This window comes from Daphnia pulex, chromosome 10, assembly GCF_021134715.1.
Source record: "Daphnia pulex isolate KAP4 chromosome 10, ASM2113471v1".
Classification (NCBI taxonomy): Eukaryota; Metazoa; Arthropoda; class Branchiopoda; order Diplostraca; family Daphniidae; genus Daphnia; species Daphnia pulex.
The window spans coordinates 1,795,093-1,816,018 of NC_060026.1; the positions used below are offsets into that span (position 1 = coordinate 1,795,093).

Sequence of the window (20,926 nt, forward strand, 5' to 3'; positions counted from 1 at the left end):
TCGTGATTGCCCCTAGAGGCCAGTTTTAGTTATTGAAGATCTGACATCTGAGAGAGATCAATCCGTCAACGTTTGTTATCGGTTTTCAATTCAATTTTCAAAACAGAACCTTATTTTAGGGCGCGTTGTATAGTTTTTTACTGCAATTTTGTGTCTATTACTAATTACCATTATCATGTTTGTATGGGATTTTATTGTTTCAGTACTAATAAGTTGGATGGGTAGTAAACAATCAACAGACGTTGATCTCGCCGTTTGAACTTTCCGAAGCAATCACAATTTATCCTGTTACTATATGGTTTTATAGGTCTATTCAAGAAAGAAGTGAGATTATTGCTGTTAGGACTAGATAATGCTGGCAAAACGACGTTTTTGTGTATGCTAAAGAATGGCACAATGGAACAGCATAGCCCTACTTATCAACCTGGTTTCAATTGGACTTTAATTTTTTGTGACGCTTTTGCTATATTAATATATTTTATTTCCAAAATAGTTGTAGAAGAAATAACAATTGGAAAGTTAAAGTTAATGACATTTGATCTTGGTGGATATCAACAGGGTTAGTAGTTTAGTATACATAATAAAGCATTATAATTTAAAATATTGTAAGATTTATGCTATTATTTAATATTTATAGCCCGTAGGGTTTCGAGAGATTACTATCCAGCAGTGAATGCCCTTGTCTTTGTAATAGATGCTTGTGACAAACAACCGTCTTCCTGAAAGCAAATTGGAGTTGGATTTGATTTTTAGTGATGAATTACTGAAATACCTGTTAGTTCTGGGTAATAAATTTGATCTTCCAGGGGCTGCAAGTAAACAGCAGTTGTTTAATGACTTAGGACTTAACTATCCAGTTTCTGGCAAAGTATTTTCCATTGAAATTTAAATCTGATTAAACATAATTTATCTTTTCATTTATCTTACAGGATAAAACAACTCATTCTCAGCTTAAATCACGCCCTGTTGAGCTTTACATGTGAACCGACATGGCTATGAAGAAGGCTTTGAATGGTTAGGTCAGTACACATTGACTAACTTGGGTGTTTGGAATGTTCAATATGAACAGCAGTAAACGTATTGCTAGTTATTTGAGAAAATTGATTTCATTTACTGTTTTTTTTGTTTGGTTTATGAACTGCTGGACTGTACTTCCCCTAGTGTCACCTAAAATTGTAAAAACAATAAACAAAAAAAGAGATGTAGGCTAACAAAATTTCAACTTGCTTTGAAGTAGAAATCTTTTATTTGAGTTATGGGGAATTACACAGGAACAAACAAGAACTCAACTTGGAATAAATAACGAATTCAGGACCCTTATTATGCTAGCCGTTTGCAAAAGAAATCACCGAAACCAAAGCGGTGAAACACGTTCCAGATTTTGGGAAATATTTTAGCGTGCAACGCAAGACCATCTGCTTCCAACAAGGTTTTTTTGTTTTCGTTTCCATGCGTTCGGCATCATCTCTACATTTCTAGAACTTTATCTCAACTGTCACTCATTAAAGGAGTATAACCTTAACTGCGCCTGATTAATGGTGAAGCTGGTTAACATCAAAGGAATAAGTGCGTGTTTCACTTGTAAAGACTGAAATTGAAGGTGTTAAACTACAAGCTATTGAAATTAAGATAGGCCTAACTTGCTGATAGTTCTCAAATGCCAAACCAAACAACTATAGGGAATAATTTATCATATGCAACCAATATTGATAAAAACACCGGTGTTAAACTACAAGCTATTGAAATTAAGATAGGCCTAACTTGCTGATAGTTCTCAAATGCCAAACCAAACAACTATAGGGAATAATTTATCATATGCAACCAATATTGATAAAAACACCATCGGTCAATGCATTAATAAAAATTTAAGGCGTGAGTCTAGATTGAAATGTCTTTTATTGATAAAAAATTCCGAGTTTAAAAGGATTGAAAACGACATTAAAAAAAAACATTTTCCGGGTAATTACCGATATCCAATAGGACCATTAAAACGTTAACTCGTGATAATGAATCACACGAAAAACTAATCAGAACAATTTTTGGAACATAACATTGCTTTTCTTCTTCAACGGTCTCCATTAAATTTAGAGACCGACCAACAAATCAAATATGTTTTTGTTATCGTCTCCGACATGAAGAGAATCAACAAATTGAAGCCCGTTTTCTTTAGCTCCAAAGACAGCTCGACTAACCTTTCCAGTGCAATCAGTGACAAATTTGTCAACAGCAGCTTCCGACCAGTCAATTAGGGGTTTGTTCAAACTGCAGCAAGTTGCAAAGACTGGGATGTCGGCAAAGAGATTTACTAAAGTGCAGATATTCACAAACGGAGCCTTGCAAGAATCCCCATAATCCACAAAAAAGACATCAGCAGTATCATCATCGTAAACTTCCTTGATCTGCGCACGGAACCAGCTTTCATAAAAGGGATGTAAAACTCCATAAATCTTGCCGACTGTTGGTTTCGTTTTGATTTTTAATGAGTCGGAGTTCTTGCTGTAATCTTCAGATATTTCGGCTTCCATTTTTACTAATTCCTCTTGGTCTTTCTTCAATTGCACCCAGAATTGGCCAGGAGATGACGCGTAGACAATCACAACTTCCACAGGATTGGTAATGGATTCGTCCACCATGACCGAATTTACCGACGATACGGGACCAAATTCTTGAGGTACTTCATGATTAATAGATACTTTGGGGGATTCCACGACCGAAGGATTTGCAACATGATCATCGACAAACACTTTGTCTTGTGCGCCTGAAGATGCTGAAACCACGGCGCCAGATATAACTGGCTCTTCGGGTAAAGGTTCAGTTTCAACTAGGCTGCAGAGTTCACCAAGATCACTTTCACCATGAGAGAGTCGCACACATAGAAATCCACCGACCAACTTCAAGAACTTGACAGAAAAGCTTTCCAAATCCACGACGATTTCTTCAAATAACTTCGAAGCGGATTCTGAAAAATTTTCGGAGCCATCCTGGCAACATTTAAAAGCCAGGGCCGGTTGTTGCGCAAATTCTTTGGGTAATCCACGCAAATCGCAGGTCTTCACGTCGCAACTGTTTCCGTAGTCAACATAACAGATCGTGACACAGTCTTCTTTGACGGCTTCGACCTTCGCGCGGTACCAACGTTTATCGACCTCGTAGAAAGCCAAACAAGGTTTGCCAACGGAGGGAATGAAGTCCTTTTTGTTGAGAAACTGAGGATCGAGAGCCAGTTTGTCTAAGCGTGCCATGAAATCATTCACGGAAATCGGATCAAATTGAACCCAAAATTCGGCTGGTGATTTGAAACACAATGTGATAGCATTGGTAGAAATGATTTGCTGTGGAGAAAAGTTCACATCCTGGGCAGCCAATTCCACATCTGCTTCCAGCGAAACACGTTCAACGACATTTTTTTCGATCAAATACTGGGACGCATCGCCAATTTTAGGAACAGTTAAATCCACTTCGAAGACTCCATTGTTCTCGCCTAAATTATAGAAGCAGAATGTTCACTAGTGATTAAACTAAATGAAGTCGTAGAACTAACCTGGACTTGCAGGATGAAACAAAGCAGAAAGCTCCTCATTAGATGCAAAGCATGTGTCGATGTGTTTCTGAAAATCGGGGCAGATCGGGCTGGCCTTCTTTACCCCTTTTAATTTACACTGCCAGGTCTATGAAAAAAATTAATACATTACATAGAATTACTTCAAAATATAAACGGAATAAAAATACCATTTGCGGAAATTCCATGAAGCATGGGGTTATTCGTTTTAATTCAGACAGAGGAGTCTTCTGTTGATTTCCATAATCAACAAAAAGAATGTCAGCAATATCATCAACAATACTGAGGATTTGCGAACGATAGTAACGACCGTCTTCGGCGAAACGAGCAACGCAAGGTAATCCTAAACTGGGCTGATCCTCGTGCAAATCATTGGGGGAAAGCGATGAATAGAACTTTTCAAGTTCCTCCAGTTGGTTCTAAGACGAGCAGAAACACATTAGCACAAAATAAATTTTACTTGTTACAGACCAGGTTATTGATTGCAAATAAAATTTACCTGATACGCATCGGCAATAGGACTTAGATAGAATCGAAATGGATCAACACAACAACTAACGAAGACACTGATTGGTTTATCAGGAACACTGCGACTTGTATACCCAGAACTGGGTGGTGGGATGTTGGTGAAGTTTGGCGCTCCGAATTCCTCGTTAATGGCAATGTTTCCTTTCTTTGTTTCTTCCACCAATCGCACAGGATATTTGCCTTCGGAATCTCGAAAAGTGAAAGTCGCTGAAAAATTTTTTTCCATAGTACGTCCTTCAAACTTCTTCTTTTCTTCTGCTGTCCAATCGCGAGAAGCGTCTACCCCATCCAGCCTGCAGTGATACGCAAGTGGAGGTAGCTTTATGAATTCTTCGTCAATGCTTTTGATTTTTTCGACAGGGACAAGTTGCGTGTTTCCATAATCGACGAAAAGAACAGTGGTTCCCAGAGGATCACAGAATTTCAGAATTTGTCCGCGATACCATCCGTTGTCTTCTTCGTATTGAACCACGCATGCCGAGCCGACCTTCGGATCTACAATTGAAGGTTTGGATTCATCTGTTTAAAAAAAAAAGCACTAAATTATTTTTGAATCATAGAAAACAATATAATCATAACCATCTAATAATGTGTAAAATTTTACCGGAATAAACTGTGTTGAGATTGGTTCCTAATTGTGCAAGGACGGTGCAAGATTCTAACAGCTGAAGGTAGAAACTCGACGGGTCGTTTACATAAACAACTTCAACTTGCTGATTTATCGGAACATCGATTTGTTCTGGATAACTCAACTGCTGTTGGTGAGATGTTAACGGCCTGGAGCGCCCTGGTGCATCATTAACTTCCTTGAGTTCTTGAGTTGCTGACTCAATGTCGGATTTCACAGCTGGGAGGTTTTCAGTCAGTTCCTGTTTCTCTTCTTGATTCAAAACTTTTGGTATCTCATTGCCAACCGAACTGGATTGTTTTGGAATAGTTGTACTGGTACTAACTGGACCATGAATAAGCTTTGAACTGAATTCTGGTCCCTTGCTTAATGGTTCCATTTCACTAGTTTGAGGTAGAATTTCCGGTTCCAGCAAATTCGTTTCCTTAGCTTCCGTCTCGACGTTGTCTTGATTAGACCCATCGTCAATTTTGCGAAGGTCGCGAGGAGGATCAGATTCAATAAAAGCCGGTTGAGACAAACGCTTATCCGTTTCGATAACTGAAGAGAAAAACAAACCATTACACAACATGTACTTTTCACTGAGCAATTCAAGACTCACCAGTAGTCTCCGAAATTTTCTCGTCGATACACGGACTATTTTTTATCGTTACCGAGAAATTTCCGTTGTTGCTACTCTTGATAAGGCGGTCATCACTGATTGGGATCGAAGTCAGAATTTTAGCCACCGATTCTAGAACAACAGATTCTGCCTGTTTTTTCTGTTTGTTAACTAGTTAAAAGACAAATTTATTAGATTACGTAAATTGTTAGCCAATAATATGTGATAACTTACCAAGTTCTACGGCATTCGGTCTAGAAACAGCATTCTGAATTTTCGTGGCAATGATGCCATTGCCTAGATCACTAGTGAATGTGACAGAGTATATCCCTTCCACACAACGTCCGATCTTCACTTTAATCCATCGATCCACGATGAGATGCTTCCATTTCTGGGAGGGAAGAGCCACGCCTTCTTCCAGTTTGCAATGAATTCCATACGGCGGATGGCAGAACCGAGTCAAAGATTTTATAGGTGACAGAATTGTGTGGCGTGGTACAACAATGGTATTTCCGAAGTCGATAAATAGTATTTCGGCCTCATTTCCCATTTCCTTTGTTACTCGGACGCGATAGTATACACCATCTTCTTCCCAAACAACAACTCCATGGTGGCCCAATCGACTTTCGCTACCAGCATATAGAAGGGGAGGATTCGCTTGAGTAGAATAAGCATTTTTTAGCTCATCAGCCATATCGTTGAGATCCTTAAGGCCGCATCCTGTCTTTGAATTTGGTAGCCTTATTTCCTCAAGCTGCCCAAAAAAATAGCCAGACGTTCCAGCGTCAGTAACAAAAACGCTCTCCTCCGCAGCCAAATTCAAACGTGGCATCTGAAATCGTTCAAAACCATTAAAATAAATTAACTTACTATTGTAAAAATACTCTTTACCTGAACCACAGAAAAGGGAACAGCAACTGTTGACAATAGGAGAGTAGATGTTGACGTCACACTTGAAATGGGACTGTTATCCTGGGGATTCGAATAAATTGCAGCAAGAATATCGCATATACTACGACCAGAGATATACAGGCTGATTTGCTGCCTTTCGTCGTCTTCAACTTCGGCCTTAAGATTACTTTCTTTGTTCACCAATGCAGCGAAAATTCGATTCAGACCAGGCAATTTCGAAATATTCTCCACTCCAAATAAAGAGACGCGATATGCACAGAGGCACGGTACCAAGAGCTCGTCTGGGATGTCATAAATTAAGGCACGATCAATAGGAATCTGTGTTCCGATATCGACGAAGAAGACGGAGTACTTGCAGGACGGTGTTCCAAAATCCTTCATACCCGTTATCAATCCACGATGAAAGAGTTGGTCAGATGGGGAGACCGCGACACACGCCGAGCCAAGAGGCGTTCCTTGAAATGGAGTTGGAACCATGGAATCTAGATGCTTGCGTATTTCTTGAAGATTTTTAGTTTCGCTCTTCATTCGAACGAAGAATTGAAAAGGCCCTTCTGAAATATGCGTGACAACGACGTCATAGCGTTCTTTTAGAGGAAGATTGTTGGTCACGTACGTCCTAGTAGAAACCGTTGGCAAGTTTTGCTGAGCAGAAGGGATGGCAAAATTAGGTCGTAAAGGACCACTTAGAGATGACATGTTGCATCCAGCAGGAAACAATTTCATTACTGGATAACTGTAGAATGCAGGTTTCATGAATGAAGGTTGCTTTTCCATTGTCTCGCACATGGCTAAAGCTTCATGGTAGGATTGAGCTGCTACTCCTAGCCCTTGTTGGACCAGGGCACTTGCCAGAAGCTGATTGTTCGAATCAAACAACCTTACGCCTTGATGTTCACCATACATTGCCATGGGGATAGCTTTCCAGATTTCATTTTCGACATGGATTTTTAAAAACGTCATTGCTAAATCACTCCATTGTCGAGTATGAGTTCCAAGGCCAAATGGAGCAACTGCATCAGCAAGTATGAATTTACTAGCAAGAGGGGGGCAGTCACGGATGTTTTCTGCTTCATAACCAGGAATGTCCAGAGTCCGAAGGAAAATGAGAGGAACTGTATGTGTTTTCCCGGAATCAACACAGTAGACTTCAAGCATTCCAGAACGGTTAAACTTCAATTCAGGTACTGTTGCTCTATGCCAACGGTGATTGATGAGTACACAAAAAATCTCGTTACTGTCCAGGTCACTAAGATTCATAGGTGGAACTTTCGATTCTAAATGTTGCCTGATGGATTCCAGATACAGCTCCATCGTCAAATACAAACTCCGATCATGTGTGGAACCCCAGAAATACACACATGGCCCTTGACGACCACGAACGGAGTCGTCAATATGGGTCACGTTGACCAACATGCTAGCTGCAGCCATTTTCAATATCTGAAAATATTAGAAATAGTTAAAACATTCGAACTGTCCTACAAGTTAAGTAAATGCGAAAACGTTGCATACCAATATTTAAAGAAGTGGCATACAGCAAAGGCAATATTGGACTTTCAAGGGCTGCAATTGCGATTGTGCCTCGTTGAGCACCTTTTAAATCAACAATATAACAAGTTTGAAGACGTTAACATATCGGTTACTGTGATAGATTTGAGACACAAAAGAAAACCAACAAAAAAAAGAACACTAGGTTTTAATTATTAAAACTTACCTGATTAAAAAGAGATTGTGAAAATTTAATTGTGAGCACTGCGATCTCCTACCATACTTCTCACGACTCGCGTCTCTCGTGTTATGGCTGTGCTTCTGATTTTTTACCAGAAAATAAAAGTATGGCGGATTTCTCATTTCCGGAGATAGCAGCGTTGCCGAGTCAACACAACCAAACGCGAAGAATATCAACAAAGAAATGGCGGACAGCGTTATTTTTTTGTTTTCTTTTTATCGAAATTATTTATTTTAATTGGAAATATAAAATTCGAATCTTTTTACCTGATAAATGCAAGTTTATTAAAATTTTAAAAATCAATTTGTTTGGATTTGCGGAATGGCACGAAATTTGTATGCCGGGTATTCCCCTGCCAATTTCTCATTTTAAGAGGATGGCGCTGTTCATTTTATTTGAATAGCAACAAAAAATTGTGGCTCTTTTAAATCCACATCTAGATGTGCAAACCGTTTGTTGGAACAAGTCATCAGCATTTCAATATTAATATCCGTTTTCAAATCCTTGACCCTGAGTAATTACCACCCCCACATTAAACTTACTGGAAAAATAGAAGGACTAGACATTAAATTTTCTCCATCTGAGAGGAACATACTAGGAAAAAAAATTATCAATAAATTAGTATTCATGAGATTCATGACATAATATGAAATATAAAAGTCATCTTTATTGTCATCTAAGAAACTATTACTAAATTCGGACTTAGTAATATGCTGTGCGTGATATTCCAAGTATTTTCTGATTTTCACCTTATCAATTTTCAGTACTTTTTTATTCCAATATTAACTTCTATTATTCACTCACTAAGTTTGATAAATGTGTACGATGTGCATTTGAATTGAGGACTCTCCTCTTTTTTTATTCAAGCCCCATGTATTTCTCATTAAAATATCAACGAAAAACAGGGAAGATGATAGGAATCAATCAAGAAGGCCGCTGATTCAGACATGATCATCATCTTGATTGAACGCGATGTTAACTTTTGCCAGCATCTTCTTTCAGCGAAACAGTTCGATTGAAGACCATCTTGAATGGAAACAGAAGCAAGTCAGTAAGCAGAATTTTCGCAAAGCAACAAAATAATATATCACCTTGTCTTTCGTTGAATCAGGATCAACCGAGAAGTAGCCTACTCGTTCAAACTGGAACTTGTCGTAAACTTTGGCTCCACTTAACGATTTGTCGGCGGCTGCTTCGACTACCGACAAAGAATGTGGGTTAATGTCAGACAAAAACCCACCAGGCACCTCGTTGATATCTTCAGGGTTACTGTGCTGAAACCTAAATTAAGATTTGTTTTACTGTCAAAAAATCATTATCAGCCGATGAGATATGAAAGCTTACAATCGTTCATAGAGGCGGACCTCGACAAACATTGGATTTGATACCCAATGAATAAAGGCTTTTGGTTTTTCCGTGCAAGTGGCGGACGTGGTACACGTAACCTCCAGCTCAACGACTTGACCACTGGCATCTTTCTTAACGTTCTTCAAACTAATAACGAGTCCAGCGTATCGCAAACCAACGGCTTGGCTCTTCGTAAGCCGACGGTAGCCTTTCTCTTCGACCTAAAGTTTGGAAATCAATTAAAATAAATCAGAGTTAAGAATAGAGTTGGTAAAAATCAAACCTCTCTAAAGTCTGATCGATCGATGTAAATCACTCGATCAAGAGTTACGGAGTGGGATCCACGCTGGACCTCCTTGGGGAAATCAGGAACATCGATTGTAGTCGGTCCCTCGGATGGAAAATTGAGAATGGTGACTTTCAATGGCGCTAGAACGACCATTGAACGCGGAGCAGTGAAATCGAGCGTATCCTTCACAACGGCTTCCAATTTCTGGGGATCGACTCCCATTTGAGCTCCCGTCACTCCCATTCCCGCACAGAAATTGTTGATAGCTTCCGCTGGAAAGCCACGTCGACGGAGAGCAGTCAACGTGAATAAACGAGGATCGTCCCAATCTACCGTGACAAAAAGGAGATAACAACGCTTTATCAATAGCCTTAATCACAATGAATTCGTATTACCGTGAACAATCTTCTCGGTGATAAGTTTCGCAATTTTTCGCTTGGATACCACAGTGTAGTACACATTCAAGCGACCATACTCCCACTGGACTGGGCAGTAAATGTCCAGAGCATTACAAAGCCAGTAATAGGAAGAACGTCTAAAGCGGTCAAATTAAATAGATGGAGGATAAAATTTTAAAGATTACTTTCATTAGGTAAATTACCTCGACTGAAACTCTTTTGTGCACAAAGAGTGGGTTATGTTTTCGATAGAATCACAGAGGCAGTGAGTGTAATCGTAAGTAGGATAGATACACCATTGGTCTCCAGTACGGTGATGGGCAACATATTTGATTCGGTATGCCACCGGATCGAGTTTACCCTCTTCCAACGTCAATTTCATTCTCATAGTAGCTGCACCTTCCTCAAACATGCCATTTTTCATATCCTACAGGTGATCGATATCATTAAGGTTTCGTTTATAATCGTCAATAAATTATTTGTCTACCTCAAATAACTGAAGACTCTCTTCAATTGGACGATCTCTAAAAGGAGAAGGAATTGGGTTGAATCCCTTCATTTCCTCTGCTTTTTGGTGACAAACATATGCGAGTCCTTTTTTAATGAGCACTTTGGCCCATTCGTAAAGCTGATGGAAATTGTCTGACGAGTGAGTAATTTGGTACGGCTTGTATCCTAGTCGAAGCAGTATAGTTAAATCAAACGTTTAATTATGTGAAATTCAATTAAATTAATTACCTAGCCACTCCACCATATCTTTAATGCCAACGAAAAATTTCTCCTCCTCCTTTTCAGGATTGGTATCATCGTAACGTAGGAAGCACACTCCATCATTAGCAGCAGCGTAACCGAAATTGATGTTGATGGCTTTGGCATGCCCAATATGGAGGATACCGTTAGGTTCAGGTGGGAATCTGGTTCTTACCTACAAACAAACAATAACAATATACTACATCGGCTAAATAGCTTAGAATAATTGAATTACTTGGCCGCCAGTTTCTTTTAAATGTTGTTTCAGTAAATCCATAGTCTTGTCATGGATGACATAGCCATCAGTTTTGAAATTTTCACCAGGCTTATGAAACTGAACCTTTTTCATCAGCTCAGTGATTGTAGAGGCACTGTCTGAATCCTGTTCTATGGGGAGAACAAACCAAAAGTGTTAAATTTGGAACTGGCACTAGTCATTTTCAATATTTTGTACCAGTGTTTTCTTTGTTGCTAGATACTGGTTTAGCAACTTTGGGCTTGGCTACTTTTTCAACTTTTGGAGGTGGTGCAAGATCAGCTTCAGTCTTAGGTCCCAAAAGACTTAAAACTTGAAGTTCAATCTCAGATTTTACCACTTTACCATCACCCCATTTCAGGGTGCTGCGAACTTCACTCATTAAGGGACCAACATTAAATCGGTACCTAAACAATTTTTTAAATTAGAAATATAATTATAGGATTTTCATATGTATAACTTATAACTAGGGCAAAACAGACCTTTTCTCCACTAATTCAGTGTGATATTTCTTGATAACCTTTTCAACTTCCTGTTCTATTTGTTCAGGTGTCACCACGATTCCTACTCCACATGATTCTTCAAAGGCCTTGATGTCAACATCACCCAGAGGATTAGAAAGAAGGTAGTCCATTGCAGCTAGAGTAACACAAACAAAGATTAGACTCAGGATGATAAAAATATTTCGAAGATTGTTTAACATACCGTTCAGCCTGAGCTCAGAGTCAATCTTTCCTTCAACCACATAACGTGAGAGAAGAGGGAGTTGCGCACTGATCTGTGGTTTCACTTTTGTTGCAATATTGTACAACAGCACACCGTGGGATTTTGAGATTTCACCTGCTGAAGATGCCTGCAAAAACACAATTTGTTTTAAAGCACAACTTTTGTTTGACATAAATGAATACTAAAGTAAATAAGCGGCATGACAGTCAGTAATAGAAGAGGTGCCTTACTTACCGCATCAATGCAAGTTTTAAGATTTGTTGACACATTTGAGTTCTTCGCCGTTTCTTTGGCTTTAATTTCACTCAACCCAATGCCGACAAATAATTTTACGAGATCTGGACCGTCCATTTCTGTCTGACGCAATTTTAGTTTTATTACGGAGAGAAACGAAGAGAATTGAAGTGCAGCCGTGCAGCACTGAAGAGTCTGCAGACGACCTAAATGAAAATTCAAAAGGTTGCAGACGACACGAATCACGCAGTGGCAACGCGGGATTACGCGTCACTAAAAATAATTTGTTTTAAAAAAATCACCGAATTTAGGCCTAGATGAATAAGCAATAAAAAAAATTACGAAAAAATACCAATGAAATTATTTTGGACAAATATTTTATCCTACTCGTCTATAACTCTATATCTGAATTATCATTTTTTAAATACAATATTCACGACTAATTTTACTTTAGTATTTACTAATTAGTTATTGATTGGCATAAATACAACATTTTTTTTCAGGGATCAGTGATGCCGAAATTGAATAACGGTAACTTAACGCTGAAGAGTTATGTTCAACTGTAGTCGTAGAGATTCGTCAATTACAAAAGACAGCGGTAACGGAAAAAAAATATATTCCGGCCGATAATAAATAATTTGGTCATAGCGGAATAATCGTAGCCTATAGGTGCGTTTTATTTGCAGCTGTATAGAGCAGATTGAATTCAGACTGGAATAATTTGATTTAGAAACAACAGCGACAACCGTTTTACGAGTAGGAAAAAGGTACAAAGGTAAATTTTACGGGCGCATGGGTGTGGTCGATGGTTGTATTGGTTCCGTTTGAATTGGTGACGAAGCACTGGGTCCTATTGGCGTAGAAATCGTCGGTTGCTACGTGGGAGCTGTTCATCCCGTCGCTGGTGGTAATGACCCAAGCGACATAATGTCGTAGACGGCAGGGCGTTGATAGGTCGGAATCGGGCATCGAGTAGAAGCTAATTCAAACACAAATCAGTAGGCTATCGACGAAACGAACCTATATAATCTATTTAGGCTAGTAGCGCGATGATGAATGCGTCACCTAGTCGATGCGGAGGCAAACTGCAACGTCACGCCGTTCCTTTCTGTGCAGATGCCAATGTAGTAGACGTCGTCGAAAGGCATCATGGGCGTCGTTTGAAAAGCAGCCAATAGCGGAAGGATTGAGCTTCCCGAAATGGCAACGGCCTGTCCATTAAAGTAACGGGGGTACAGATTCCATGGCCACTCTTCATGCGTAATGTTCCACTTGCCCTCTATGTAATCAAGATCAATCAAATGGTGATTGCTTTCAGCTTTTTATAAATTAGCAAAATGAATAAGTCTATACTCCTTGCCTCGATTGGGAATGTAGTCGCTACCGTAGCCGTAATAGGAACCAAACATGCTGCTTTTGTTCGACCGGTGCTGGACTAGGAACTGGGCGAGATTGCGGACGTTGATGTAGACGTCGTCGTCCACCTTGTAGAGAAAATCAATGTCGGGGCAATGGTTGTACAACCAGTTGAAGAGGCCGGCCACTTTGAGGGATAAATTCCGGTAGAAATCGGACATTCCTATCTGGATGATGTCTCCGTGAGTTTGGCTCTCCTCTTGGATTTTGGATTGCGTCTCATTGTTGTCCGTCATGCCCAGAGTGAAGGCGAAGCCAACCAGACTGAACGAACCATTCTTATTCCTATTTTCGTCTTTCAAATGATTCAACCACGTCTGCCGGATCATTTTTCGTTTGTCAAAATTACCCGGGGCCGAATTCACAGTCACGAATAAACTCGGTTTGCTGCTGGCGGCGGTGTTGGCATTCAGACGACACGCTGGGACGGAGATAGGGTAGTGGAATGACGTGACGTCATTAATCACGGGACCGTATTCTGGCTTGAGCGGCTCCATTCCGGCCAATTTCGACAGCCCTAAACGGGCCACCGAATAACGGGTGTAGTTGCCCACTCCGGGATAAGGTGTTCCGCGCAAATAAGTCGCCATGTAATCAAATAACTTTCGATCGAGCCCTGTTGATGCTGATGCCGACGACGCGCTGTTACTTTTCGAATGAATTTCTTTTTGGCGTTGATTTCTGATGTCTTCCGTTTGATTCGATGCCTGTTTCATCGCCTGTTCACAGAATTTTATATTAATTGTTCAGTTTTGTTAATAGCGCACAACAGACTGCCAATCGAGCGATTGCCCACCATCAAATTCATTAAAGGTTGGAGACCCTGAATGAAATTATATAAATCCGCATAAATCTATCCTACGCAATCATGTATATAATAGTGTATAACAAAAGTGCATTTTAATCCATAACAAAAGTGCTCTGATATCCCCAATGTCATTTGAAATAAGTTTGAAATGAAATCATTTGTGCAATTTACCTGTTGATAAAATATGGTTGGATGATGGTGAAGGAGGACGTAGATAACACTGGTGCTGACCAACGACACTACAAAAATGATGCTGCGTAGTTGTGACATCCCCCGCATTTTCGTTGCACAATTCAAATAGACGATTGCGCTAATTTTGTATCCGAATACTATATGGAAGTGTGCTGATTGATTGAGAATTGGATGTCACGCTGACTTTCAAATTTGAGTGTTTAAAACGTGCTTAATTGAACGCTTGGTGTTCTTGTGAGGCACGTATAAAGATGATTGATTTCATATACGTGATTAAAATTCAATTGTACTTCCGCGCACCTGTCATCAAATTGTAATTTGAGCGTTTCTAGAACTGCGCAGTTTATAGACGTCAACTGCGCGGTAATGGAAATGTTTGGGTATATGTAATATGATGTTAACTAGTTATAGCCTTGGTTATAGCGTGTGTGTTGCATTGCTATTCGCGAGTGAGACCAAACCTGAATTTAGTTAACCAGAGCTGTTATTAGTGAGAGTTATAGACCAGTTGCTGTTCACAGTGTTCTTCCCTTCTTCTCTTGTTTATTTCGGTATGTACACACTGTTTTATTAAAGCAATACGTTATATTGTTATAGTTTAGAGTCCTTTTCCCAAAATCCTTTGTGGAAACGGAACTATTAAAGTACTTTTATACAATACTGGGCGCTTGTTGTAGAGTTCTATCATTTCAAAAAACGCGCCTTTTTGTGATAATTTTCAGTGGGGCATTATTTAAGTATTTGATTGGACATGTCGTCATTTTTCGAAGCGGCCGTTGCCCATTTCTGGAAAAGTCTATCTTGGCTGAATTCCTGGTGCCGACCGTTCCGACCAATGTGTCACTTGATGGTCATTGGCTTTTTGCTCATCTCCTACTGCGCCTATTCGACTATTTCTTTCAACCGACAAGTCGTGTCCAACTGGCTAACTGACAGGTTCGTTCATCATCAAATGAGGACGAAATATAATGCGACGACGCCCAGCAATCAGAAAATTGACCGACGGACCTGTTGCCTTTTAACCGATCAAGCGGTCGACATTTGCGGCCGACCCAATTGCACGTCTCCATTGTGTCCGCCTCCTCATACTTTACATGAGCTGAAGAGCGACGGGCCAAACGCTTTTTTCATCGAAACGTCCGGCAGCGGCGGTTTGAACATCCGCCAGGCCTGCGCCGTCGAGTCGCTGGCCTTTCACAATCCAAATTTGACCGTCAACGTCCTTTTCATGATGGACGACGGCCATCATCAGAAACAAAACAAAAGCAAAGTGATGATTAAAACTGTGGAAAAGTTAAGGGAAAAATACTTAAATGTCCAGTTCATCGTTGCCGATTTGGCCGATTACATGGCCGGCACGTCGATGGAGAAATGGTTCCACTGCACCGACTGGCGGACAGGGCCCTACCACGTCGCCCACCTGAGCGACGGCCTGCGCTTGTTGACTCTGCACAAGTACGGCGGATATTATTTCGACTTGGACGTCATTCTGGTCCAGCCCGTCACCTTTTACCGCAACTTTGTGGCCGCCGAGTCGGGCAGCGAATTCGGCAACAGCGTCATTCACGCCGACTACGGACATCCCATTATGCAACTGGCCGTCAACGACTTCCCCTCCAATTACAAGTAGATATCCATTTAGAAAAAGAATTACATCATTTCCCAGTTACATCCTTTGGAAATTCATTTGTTGCAGTAAAAATGTCTGGGCGCACAACGGACCTGATTTGGTAACGCGGGTCATGAAAACCTTTTGCGGAGAAGAGAATTTTAATGCGATCAATTACGTCAGTTGCCGAGGCTTTGGTGCCCTGCCGACCTCGACGTTTTCTCCCATCCACTGGAGGGATTGGCGATCGTTTTTCAGCCAAAGGCCGGCCAATGAAACCGGAGCGCCCGGTTGGATCACCAAACAAGTCGTCGGCGTCCACGTTTGGAACAAATTGAGTTTCAACGAAACGGCCTACAAGAATTCGACGCAGGAATACGTCCGGCTGGTCAGGCACAATTGCCCCGTCATCTTCTCCATCGCTCCCGAAACATTTTAATCAAGTGCTGGAGTGTCCTTATAATATGGATCCAGCAAGTCGATGTTATACACTCCTGTGTAAATCCACTATCTCCGTTGATGATATACATATACTAGGCGTTGTTGCCCGGTCTATAATATAATTTCACAAAGAACCATGTTCCGTTTAGTTTGTCGGTTCGTCCTCTTTGAAATGAGGCGGAGTCGGTTGGAAAACCTCCTGGTTATATTAGCTGCCCAGAACTTTGACATCAGTGCAAAATAATAAGCAGTTATAATTAGCGCAACAAATAATTTGCCGGCTTAAATACACAGCAGCCGCTGTATTAGCATTTCACATTCATTTCCCCCGAACCATTTGCTTTCGTTATATTTTAAAAATCTGTGATTAGCTTTATAATAATAGGAATCCGTCGGCTGCTGCTGATCCTTGAAAACAAAAATGACCTTCTCTCAATCAGCCGCCACTCGTTATGGATTGTTAGCGTTGCTAGCTATTCAGGCAAGTCATATTATTTACTGTATTATAGAAAATAATGTAATAAAAGCACTGTGCATACTTTATGTCAAATAGAATACGGCCACCGTTCTTTGCATGCGGGCATCGATGGTCAACGCTTTGGCCAATCAAAAGTACCTGGTGTCCACCTTGGTCCTCACCATGGAAATGATTAAAGTCTCTCTGATTGCGGCCCTGATTGTCGTCACCGAAGCCCATTTCTCCGTCAGAGAAGCGGCCAAGCTGCTGTACAAGGAGATTCTGTGTCGGCCGCTGGACGCCTTGCCTTTGGCCGTGCCCAGTTTCCTCTACGTCGTCCAGGACAATTTGATCGTTTTCGCCCTGTCGTGCGTCGACGCCACCACCTACCAAGTGAGTCCATTCATTAGTTGATATGATTAATAGGATAGCAGATTGTTAAATATAACTCTTATAATCAGGTAACGTATCAGGCCAGAATATTGACGACGGCCTTATTCGCCAGGATTCTGCTCAATCAAGTCCTGCCAATCAAGAGATGGCTTTCCCTGTTGCTGCTCATGTCGGGAGTGATTTTGACTCAGGTATAACATCTATAAACATGAGGCCGACAATAAGATCATAGTTTTTATATCACTCCGTGTTATTTTGCAGGTTAATTTCAATGGGGAAATGGGTGATTTGAGTTGGCGAGCTCAAAGAGAAGACGCGACTTATTTGCTGGGCCTTTTGGCCATCGGATGCGCCACAATGACCAGCGGATTCGCCGGAGTCTACAACGAGAAGATCATCAAGAACGGGCAGCAACCACTGCTGCTGATCAGAAGTTTCCAGCTCAGTAATAACATCTATAAATATTACATCTATACATTAATAATATACAGAACATGCTGCTGTTTCTCGATTTCTAAAATTTGACTTCTCATTTTCATTAATAGGTTTGTTTTGCGTTTTCTTCGCCTTTATGGGCGTCGTGATAAAGGACGGCGTCGTCATCCTGCGCCAAGGCTATTTTCACGGCTACACTCCCTTTGTGTGGCTCATAGCCACCATGCAGGTGTCGAAATCATTATCTATTAGTTTATATTCATCAATAATACCTACCGAATAATACTGTTTAAAAAAAAGGCTATTGGCGGAATTATCGTGGCCGGAACGATGAAGTACGCCGACAACATTTTGAAAACGTTCGCCACCGCCCATTCGATCGCCCTGTCCTGCGTCCTCTCCTATTATTTCCTACTGGACAACGGCGACACTTTCACGCCAACTTTCTTCTTCGGCACTTTGGTCATCATCTTCGCCACTTTTATCTATTCGTCCGTCAAGACCGTCCCTCATCATCACCCAATTGCGGCCCCGCTTCCGTCGAAGAATCGCCGACTCTTTCCGTACTCAACCAAAGTGTAATAAATGGGAAATATTTTCCCCCATACTTTTCCTGTAATTTTCCTTAATATTATGGCTGTTGGTACATGACATTGTCTCGCACCATATAGGCAACTGAGTGTCGTCTGCGCCGGATTCGTGATCTTATTGATTGCCGTTTTTCTGATCCGTCAAAATAACACAGTCGTCATCGATGCAACTCAATTGGGACCATCGGGAAACCTCCAGCAGGATCGGGCAGCTCGCCATCACGGCAGTAATCGCAGTTACAACTTGATGGAGGAAACGGAGTTGGCTGATGGATGGACTCGAATCTTCAACAACCAAGAATGTACAATAGGTGATTCTATTTTGATTTAATCTCTAGTTATATTTCATTCTAATACATATTTGTATATTCTTTGATCCTGATGGGGTATAACTGCAATTTTAAGATTATTTAAATGCCAACAAATTAGCGCAAGATCATCCGTGCGTCATTGAAACTATTCGGCGGCATTATTTGAACCAACCTCCGTCGCCGCAGGTTCCGCTCAAGTTGGACTCGGACGACATCAAGGATCGATCGCCTGGCCAGACTGGCGTCATTATGAAGCTCCTGAAAAACCAGGTTATTATTTATAGCTGTCTTCGAATAATTATACGCCATTTATTATATCGATTATAATTACATAATACCAGACGGAGGGATTCTTTGCCGATTGCGGCGCTCACGACGGCGAGTTCCTGTCCAACACACTCGACCTGGAACGCAAATTCAACTGGAGCGGCATTTTGATCGAAGCCAACCCGGTAACGTTTCAAAAACTCTTGTCCCGCAACCGGAAATCGTGGGCCCTACCGATCTGTCTCAGTTTGGAAATGTTTCCTACCAAAGTATTATTTAATTTTATTATACCATCCGCAAATTAAAGTGATACATACAAAGCTATATATACGTACGTATATTCGTTCATCCAGGTGAGTTTCCAGCCCAAGAGTGTCGATTCTGGCCACAGTCACATTGAAGGTGCGGCCAAAACTCTGCAGAAGCCTGGAATCCCAGGCGTCGATCCTGCCATGATAACCGTCCAGTGTTTCCCGTTCTATTCGGTTCTACTGGCCGTTGGGCGAACTCAAATCGATTTCTTCAGTCTCGACGTCGAAGGACACGAACTGAAAATCCTCAAAACAATTCCCTGGCACAAAGTTGACATTAAGGTGAAATTTAGGCTACTATTAATTATGAAAGTATTCCGAGTGCTAATGCTAATAATACAATCGATTCAAAGTCATTGACAGTGGAATGGGATAACATCCCCGAGGGCCAGGAGGCCCTGACCAGTTTCATGGAGGAAAGTGGCTACATCAAGATGGGCGCATTTGATTTCAAATGGACCAGAGACGTCATCTTCATCCAAGATCTAATCAATGTCCAATTGAAATAAGCCTTTCAAAAGTAGCCTAATATTATTCGGTTATATTATAATAGCATGTAACAATTTGCTGTTTCCCGATTGTTGGAAAATAATAAACCAACCGTGTCCTATTCGGTGTTACGATAATACCATTTAATTGAAGTGAAGCACTGCAGAGTCTGCAGACGACCTAAATGAAAATTCAAAAGGTTGCAGACGACACGACTCACGAATCACGCAGTGGCAACGCGGGATTATGCGTCACTAAAAATAATTTGTTAAAAAAAAAATCACCGAGTTTTATAGCCTAAAAGTTCAACTGTAGTAGCAGAGGTTCGTCGATTATATACAAAAGACAGCGGTAACGGAAAAAAAATTTCAATGAACCTACAAAACAGCTTGAAGAAAAATAATCGCATTTGCTGCTTCCGTTAGCCTGGATTACAGTGTTGAATGAGCAGTGTAATTGGTATGAGCCTTTCACACGAAATAGATACATATCCGTGAAAGTTGACCGACTTTCTGGGTTCTGCGCTGTTATATCAAGTTACTCACGTTCCCGACGCTACAGAACGTACACAAAAACAAATTTTCCCATTGGTCGGGAGCGTGACTAGCTGAGCCAAGGAAGGACCAATCACGCTTAAGGAAACCTCTATATATATTGGGTCGCTTTTATCCTACGACGCAAAAGAGTAAGTCAGTCTTATCTCAACGTTCAAAATGACTGGTCGCGGTAAAGGAGGAAAAGGACTCGGCAAAGGAGGCGCCAAACGTCATCGCAAAGTTTTGCGTGACAACATCCAGGGAATCACCAAGCCGGCCATCCGTCGTCTTGCCCGTCGTGGTGGTGTGAAGCGTATCTCTGGTCTCATCTACGAGGAAACCCGTGGTGTTTTAAAGGTGTTTCTCGAGAACGTGATTCGTGACGCCGTCACCTACACTGAACACGCCAAGAGGAAGACGGTGACGGCCATGGATGTCGTCTACGCACTGAAACGCCAGGGCCGCACTCTGTACGGCTTCGGCGGTTAAATTCCAAATTCATAACAAAAATTCCATCATCTGAACAAACCAACAATCCAACGGCTCTTTTGAGGGCCACCAAGAATTACAGAAAAAGAAAATAACTGTCGCTACTATTGATTGCTCTTTCGTGAATAAAAGTAGCTAAAGTTAGAGTAGTAATAAAAGATTGCAGTTACCACTTGAATGTAAAGAAATGCCGGAGGAGTAACGGAATGACAGCTGCAAGAAAAT

At 41.0% G+C, this 20,926-nt stretch overlaps 6 protein-coding genes and 1 long non-coding RNA gene across 7 annotated transcripts in view; 4 read left to right on the plus strand and 3 right to left on the minus strand.

Moving 5' to 3' along the window:
- The window catches only part of LOC124206194 (neurexin-4-like), an 86,302-nt gene that overhangs the window by 55,965 nt on the left and 9,411 nt on the right, over nt 1–20,926 (plus strand). The window lies entirely within an intron of this gene.
- LOC124206232 lies at nt 136–1,204 on the plus strand. The gene is made up of 4 exons (XR_006879641.1): nt 136–427; nt 494–559; nt 638–868; nt 930–1,204. It is a non-coding gene; the product is annotated as an uncharacterized LOC124206232 (long non-coding RNA).
- LOC124206186 (tudor domain-containing protein 15-like) lies at nt 1,878–8,094 on the minus strand. Its single transcript, XM_046603892.1, has 10 exons — nt 7,943–8,094; nt 7,741–7,821; nt 6,208–7,668; nt 5,551–6,148; nt 5,317–5,487; nt 4,692–5,255; nt 4,059–4,606; nt 3,730–3,978; nt 3,542–3,668; nt 1,878–3,481 (listed from the first exon to the last, which is right to left on the minus strand). The coding sequence occupies exons 3-10, from the start codon at nt 7,657–7,659 to the stop codon at nt 2,085–2,087; spliced, it is 5,106 nt and encodes a 1,701-aa protein (XP_046459848.1). The 5' UTR covers nt 7,660–7,668; nt 7,741–7,821; nt 7,943–8,094; the 3' UTR covers nt 1,878–2,084.
- LOC124206192 (probable glutamine--tRNA ligase) lies at nt 8,786–12,226 on the minus strand. Its single transcript, XM_046603902.1, has 13 exons — nt 11,958–12,226; nt 11,703–11,850; nt 11,480–11,636; nt 11,196–11,404; nt 10,977–11,128; nt 10,730–10,916; nt 10,479–10,666; nt 10,195–10,418; nt 9,989–10,128; nt 9,588–9,922; nt 9,302–9,525; nt 9,049–9,238; nt 8,786–8,983 (listed from the first exon to the last, which is right to left on the minus strand). Exons 1-13 carry the CDS (start codon nt 12,072–12,074, stop codon nt 8,933–8,935), a joined length of 2,322 nt encoding a protein of 773 aa, XP_046459858.1. The 5' UTR covers nt 12,075–12,226; the 3' UTR covers nt 8,786–8,932.
- On the minus strand, nt 12,318–14,510 carry LOC124206196 (beta-1,3-galactosyltransferase 5-like). Its single transcript, XM_046603906.1, has 4 exons — nt 14,353–14,510; nt 13,318–14,092; nt 13,023–13,236; nt 12,318–12,936 (listed from the first exon to the last, which is right to left on the minus strand). Exons 1-4 carry the CDS (start codon nt 14,458–14,460, stop codon nt 12,708–12,710), a joined length of 1,326 nt encoding a protein of 441 aa, XP_046459862.1. The 5' UTR covers nt 14,461–14,510; the 3' UTR covers nt 12,318–12,707.
- Nucleotides 16,981–19,936, plus strand: LOC124206193. The gene is made up of 10 exons (XM_046603903.1): nt 16,981–17,273; nt 17,342–17,464; nt 17,535–17,718; nt 17,819–17,937; nt 18,009–18,286; nt 18,380–18,609; nt 18,704–18,879; nt 18,951–19,145; nt 19,230–19,469; nt 19,541–19,936. The coding sequence occupies exons 1-10, from the start codon at nt 16,998–17,000 to the stop codon at nt 19,694–19,696; spliced, it is 1,977 nt and encodes a 658-aa protein (XP_046459859.1). The 5' UTR covers nt 16,981–16,997; the 3' UTR covers nt 19,697–19,936.
- LOC124206223 (histone H4) lies at nt 20,341–20,705 on the plus strand. Its single transcript, XM_046603933.1, has one exon. It carries the CDS (start codon nt 20,390–20,392, stop codon nt 20,699–20,701), a length of 312 nt encoding a protein of 103 aa, XP_046459889.1. The 5' UTR covers nt 20,341–20,389; the 3' UTR covers nt 20,702–20,705.